Genomic DNA, 6,507 nt, shown 5'->3' on the forward strand with positions numbered 1-6,507 from the left:
AATGGCTTCAAGTTAATCCTTAACTTGAACAAAGATCCATGGTTTCCTCCCAAATTCAGCTGATCTGAAGCCAAAAAACTGGCTGACTGGCTAGTGTTCACCTTATATCGTTCCAAAGCAATACAAAAGTCTATTGCCATTGATGTACACTGATAACTGATCAACTCATTTTGCTCTTTATGTGGCCATATTTCACTGATAAGACGGCACCCACCCTCTTTCCTTCCCCAGCCTCTGAGATGGGGCTTTTGTTTGAAATGACTTGCTTTGTACCAGCTGCTTGGATACAGTCTCTTAGACTGAGCTGAGCCAAAGGCAGAGGCTGTTCTTCAGCTTGACTCATTGCATAACAATAACTCTGTCTTCAGGAAGCCTTTGCAGATTGTATTCACCTGAAACTTTGACTTTTTCAACCCGTACACTGGGCAAGTGAGTTGATCTATTTCCATCATGAACTTGAGCAAGCTGTCATAAAACTATTTTGCACATTCATACCTGAACTATAAAAGTTATGTTGACAATGAAAGATTCTGTTTTGTGTTACAGTGCTAAAGTACAAGTTCTGTAAACACTAGTTTAAGCCAATTTTACTTTGTGCAATAATTAGGGATAATCATCAGAAATGATAGGACTGGTAGGCTATGTCCTAATTCTGTCTAGTGGATGTAAAGTCTTTCTGCTTACTTAGTTTGTGTTATGTAGTAACCACATGTTTGACAACTGGAAATCCTATGCGGGCGGAAATGAAGGTCACCTCTGAAGAGAACTGTGGTGTTGTCTTATCATTATTTGACCTATTGTTTGTTCACCTTTCATTCAGATGAAGCAGCCATAGCTATTTCTTCCATTGGAATACACAGAGGGGTTGCTACCCACTCCCTGCGTGGCTCCGCAGTCAAGGGCATCAAGTCTTCCCATTTCCCCTCCCTTCCCATCTCTGTAGACCATGGATTACTATCACCCATATTCATACCACAAATACTACCCCATGTTCTCCTCAGGGATCAGTCAGTACACACACTGGCCCAGTCATTTCCTTCCTCCAATCCAGCCCCCTTCTCAGCTGCCTGTGACCTTGGTGGTACCAAGTATCGGTGGTCCGCAAGAAACAACAGGTCAGACGGAGTTCCACTTCTTCTACGGATCAATGCCGGTACAGGTGTCTGTTCCTCCCTGGCATTACAACAAACCCTTATGGTCTCAGCCCTTTGTGAAGCCACCACTAAGCCAGAGACTGGGCCCTGTTAAACCTAACCACAGCCAGCCCCTCACAGCGTCCTGGCCTGACACATTCACCCTGAGGGGGGAGCTCCGATGGGGGAGGCTGGAGAGGGTTTATGGCCCCCGCAGGGAACTTCCAGACCTTGTCAAGGAGGACTTGCGACGGGTGTATGGCACCTACCCCCGGACCGACGTGAGCATCAGCTTCCAGGGCGGGGAGTTTGTGGTGCACGGAGACCCGCGGGTGGGCGAGCAGGAGTACAGAGTGGAAAAGAAAGTGGTGCGTCAGCTGGAGAGCCCTGAAGCAGATAGTGTGAGTGTGACAGTGGAGCAAAGGAGAAAGAAGAGAGCAAAGCGTGTGAAGTAATGAGGTATGGAGATATGTTATGGTCATGACTACAGACTTTACATCAGGACTTTCTGGTAGTGGGGTGACAGAAGTTTATCAGATGTATGTGGAAACGGGACTGTACTCGCAGACATAAACATAGAAGCTGTAGCAATAAAAAAAATGTCTCCTTGTAATAAAACATTTTCTAAAACATGACATCTTCGGGTAATCTTCGCTTCCCTACTGTTAAGCTCCGTGATCACATTTCTGCGTTGTGAACTGTTTTGTCATTATTTAGCGGGTGACACAGTAGCGGAGTTGCGTTTTATACTTTTAGTTATACTTTTTTGTCTGGTGTAAAGTTGAGAACTTCGGTTACCGGGGAGGATTCCTTTCTGGGGGGTTTCCATTCTATTGTTTTATTTCTTTGTTTATGGAAATTTCTGTTTTTCTCTGGCACCTGGGCTGCCCTTTGTCTGGTTATGAACCTAAGTAGGCCTAAATGTGCGCCGGGAGGACACGTTGTGTGTAAACGTGATAACTCTTTTGTTTTATTTACACTCTTATGTTTAAAAGTTCTTCAAAGGTTGTGGAAATGGTGTGAAGAGTTTTGGGCCTTGTTGTGATGCCGAACTGCCGTTCTATTGTGTTCTTTAGAGGAACACAAATAACGTTAGTAGCCTACTGAATTGCGGCTGCAGTAACGCTGTTTAAACCTGCAGCTGAAACTCTGAAGCCTGTGTTTTTTTCTTTATGTTAATTTAGTTGTTTCTGTGTGTAGGCTAAACGAAGAGGTCTTTCACCGAAGAACGTTTTTTCCCCTCCTTTTGCCGAAGCTGCATGCTTTTCTCGATGCGGAAGATCCACCTTGTTTTCCCCTAAAGTGACTATTACTGACCTTTTTTGTTGCTTTGAACTGAATGTAATACATTTGTTAAACAAATCATGTCTGGCTTGTGTTTCTTTGGTTGTTTTAGTTAATATAGATAGCGAATACAATTGTTATCTTATTATTAGTCACTCTCTGAGTGGTGGTGGATGACACCTGGCGCCTAAACAACTAATATTGTCCCACTGCCGCCGCAAAGTGTTCAAATTTGAGATAATTTCTCATTGTTTCCACTTATACCTCAGATTTTCATCTCGAAAACTTACAAAAGATTACAATTTCTGTGAGCTGAAACAAGTGACCTGGTTGGATACACCAGAATGAAAAAGAAAACTTCCACACTGCTTCCAAACTCTTACAGGAAAGTGTGTGTGTGTGTGTGTGTGTGTGTGTGTGTGTGTGTGTGTGTGTAAACGAACAGAGAATGAAAGCGAAAGAAAATAAATTGCGGTGCCATGAACTCAACTGACACTCAACTCTGTGACTGAGTGACTCAACTGACACTTCTGACCTTTGACCTGCAAAAACTGTCAGGATATTCCATCTGTGTTCCTTGAGTTTATGCCCACCAGCCAGACTAAACACTGATTTCTAAAGAATAGCTTTTTTGCCTAAGACTCATGACTAATTTGCCTGGATGTGCCATACAAAATGTCTTCCTCTTGGGCAGGTCTTAACACCCAACCAAAGAGCACCTTTGAATTTAATGAGGAAAGCCGATTCATGCCGTTGGAACTTCGGGTCTCCTGAACCCTTCTCATTGTTTAAAGCTGACACATGTCTTAAAGTCAACAGTGTTATTTGGACTTCTGCTGTACAGGAAACATGTCCATGTGGGAGTATGTGATTTTCATCGTCCAGTTCCCAGGAATATGTCCTGAGTCACACTGGAAGCGACAGATACGACATATTTGTGGTTGGGGTGTGGGTGGGGATGGAATGTTTGCCTACTCCCACACATTCACTCAGAATAATAGGCTACAGCTTATCTACTGATAATCTGAAAATTGCCGCCATCATGATGTGAACTGTACTGATGTAGATTTCTAATTGACCGGCCATGTCATAGCATCACAGGAAAACAATGTTTGTCTTGTATACTGGAAATTATAAATATGATAAAAATCAACTGTTTCTTTGGTCTGAAAACCTTGGTTATCAGGAGAGGGGCAGCGCTGCTAAACTATTCCAGAACTGTATGGAGTGACATCCACCAATACCCAATACAAAGTATCTTAAAGTGTAAGAACTCCCCCAGGTCTAAGCCTATCTCTGCCCACTTCTATTGTAGAAAAACCTGTGAAGAGTTTAGGCAGGTGGTACAATTCCACATTGAGTGACCGTGGACAGGTTTTAAAGCTTAAGTTGTTGTGAAGGCTATCAGGACTATTGCTAAGACCTTTTTGGGCAGGTACAAAGTGAAACAGCAGGGTTTGGACTAGGTGACAGTGGGGTAAGGCTACATTTCCAGAGAGGAGGCAGATGATAACTAGCTTTGTTCACGAGCAAGAAGAGGAAGCTTGACCAGCAACAGCGGCTTTTAAAGCAAAGCAAGGGCAATGGATGAACTGGCACGATATTGAAACAAGGAAGATCAGCTAGAGAGAACTTTGGGCTGTGGACGCTAACTGTAACCACCCTGGTGCCCACATGGTTGAAAAGTTCCCTCTAGATTGATCAAATGAGAACAGTTCAGACTCAACTTTAATGTCTCCCAGTTAAAAGTCAATCTCCAGGCATCACTCATAGGCCCATTTAAACCTTGGTTTGCCAAACAAAGGCTGATGTTGTGTTTTCTGATATTCAAACAGTATGATGTTCACATTTCTGCCTATAAAAACTAAACATCAATGTTTTCTCCATTATTAACAATTTTGTAGCGATGACCTACGGCAACATCCATGTCCCATATCAGTGTGACCTAGCATAAATGTGTTTTCATGTAGACAAGCACTGCCTGCCATGGGCTGTCTTTAGGCCCCTACAGGTCTGGGCTAAGCCTGAATGTTTTCAACTCCTTGCAACACTCCTGCCTTTAGTTTAATTTAGATTATGTTAGGTTAACTGTATTTGTTTGTGGAATAAACATTTCAAAGCTTTTAATCCGGATTGCTCCAGATTCTGGCTCCACATTGTTCAGCAGGTGGCCATTTTTTTTTTTTTCGCCCCTGCTCTTCAAGTAGCCTGAGCCCACCACTGCTTTCCAGGGTTAAATTACATGTTTATGTTATTCTGTCATTTTATATATTTTTCAATACTGTTTGGGCTTCACTCTTATTCTCTGATTTTATGCGGCAGTCATATTACACACTGCTATGCGGTACGTTACATTCTGATTGAGTCACATTCATTATATTCCTATGTGTGGCATTTGCAAGTGGTACTATATGAGATGCATGAGGTGTGGTATTTGTGCAGCCACTCAATATCTGACCTGAAGCCTTATCACTGAAAACCTCATTCTCATTGGGCTTTACCTTAAGGAGGAAGTTGCCCTGTGCTAATGTAAACACACCCGTTAAAGTACAAATACCTTTTCCACACCATGCTGATCCTCAAAACCACATCAGTTCAGAAAAATACATTCCTTTCTTTCCATCCTTTCTAGCTCACTGATAAGCATGTGTTGATTTGCCTGTTAGGCGACAGAGACTGATTTCACATTGTTTTCACAAACCACTCTTATCAACAGGTTTCAAATACATTGATTTTTATTGAACTTCACATTAAATTAAACAATGTGCATAAACAATCTCTTGTATGTTCAATTGTGACAACAGACATTTTAGAAAGAATGAAAAATTTATAGCAATTTTGTATAATCTAGTTTACTTTCAATGTAAATAAGAGGAAATCTCTGCGGGCCTCTTTATTCAATGGTGCATCTGTGTTTTTGTTAAATATTTAGCCTGCAGATATTGCTGTTGGCACTGGCTTCTTCCTCCTGTGAAGATCATGAACGTGGAGCCAGAAGAACTGAGCCCATAGATGAGTTTTGTGTTCCACAGCATCTATGGAATTCAGTTCTCATGGCTCAACACACAGGCAAGTCATTTCAAAAGTTCATCTTCAGTTTTGAATCACTGTTTTCACTCATCCACCGTGCGTCATTAATACCATATTACGCACACATTGTTTTTTTTTTATTTAGCTTACTTTCATTATTTCTATAGATGTAACTAAACTGGTTTCAGCAACCCCCCTGCTATGATGAAACATCCTCCACATCTGCCCTGTAGGAAAGTCAGATTACTGTAAATGTGGAGGTTGATTTCGACACACACATTGCCTGTGAAGCCATCTGACTGGGTGATGACGGGGTGAGTCAGACAGCAGCTGCTATCTCCATCTCCAGGCCATAAGGTCACAGCTGAGAGATGCATATTACAGTCATATCTTTCCATTAATTTCCTTTTTATATACAATACACGTTATGATATATAAATGCAGTATAATATAAAGACAAAGGAGATGTGCCAATACTCTAGCTGAGAAGTATGCTAAACATGCTAGCTAATGGCCTTAGTCTAACACGTGTAAGTGCTGGATCAGACCAGTTAAATATGTGCTGACCCATCAACTTGAGCTTGACAATGTATTGTGCAATCCTAGCTGTAAGCACAGTTACAGTAAAATACATTAAAAGTGGTCCCCATCCATTTCAGATGGCCTGAATAATACATTTTTCATGCTGCCAGTTCACAAACTCTACCAAACATGTAAATTAACACTCACAGCCATTGTAAGCAGTTTACGGTTACCATATTACAGTTTGCTGTGCGATGTCTATGATAACTCAGTTTATAATTTACAGAACACAAATGGATTCCTCTGTCATGGCTGAATTGCAGCAAGTTCAGGTTTTCCACTCTGATGGCCACACCTGGGGACTATCAGGAAACTGTCTTCCCGTTAAATGGGAGCAGTGAACCAGTTCTACTACCCCAGAGACCCAGGAATCCCCCTGTACTTCCGCCCAAATATGTCCACCTTTCCCAACACTCTGTTGCGCATATTCCTTTAACTCCTTTTCATGAATTACATTGTTGAGGCATTGAAATTATTT

At 41.8% G+C, this 6,507-nt stretch overlaps 1 protein-coding gene across 1 annotated transcript; it reads left to right on the forward strand.

Annotated features, from left to right (window-relative positions):
- Positions 1–232: 232 nt before the first annotated feature.
- LOC116223262 lies at positions 233–2,444 on the forward strand. Its single transcript, XM_031579314.2, has 2 exons — positions 233–429; positions 821–2,444. Exon 2 carries the CDS (start codon positions 947–949, stop codon positions 1,586–1,588), a length of 642 nt encoding a protein of 213 aa, XP_031435174.1. The 5' UTR covers positions 233–429; positions 821–946; the 3' UTR covers positions 1,589–2,444.
- The last annotated feature ends 4,063 nt before the right edge of the window (positions 2,445–6,507 follow it).

Source organism: Clupea harengus, chromosome 13, assembly GCF_900700415.2.
Source record: "Clupea harengus chromosome 13, Ch_v2.0.2, whole genome shotgun sequence".
In the NCBI taxonomy this organism is placed as follows: Eukaryota; Metazoa; Chordata; class Actinopteri; order Clupeiformes; family Clupeidae; genus Clupea; species Clupea harengus.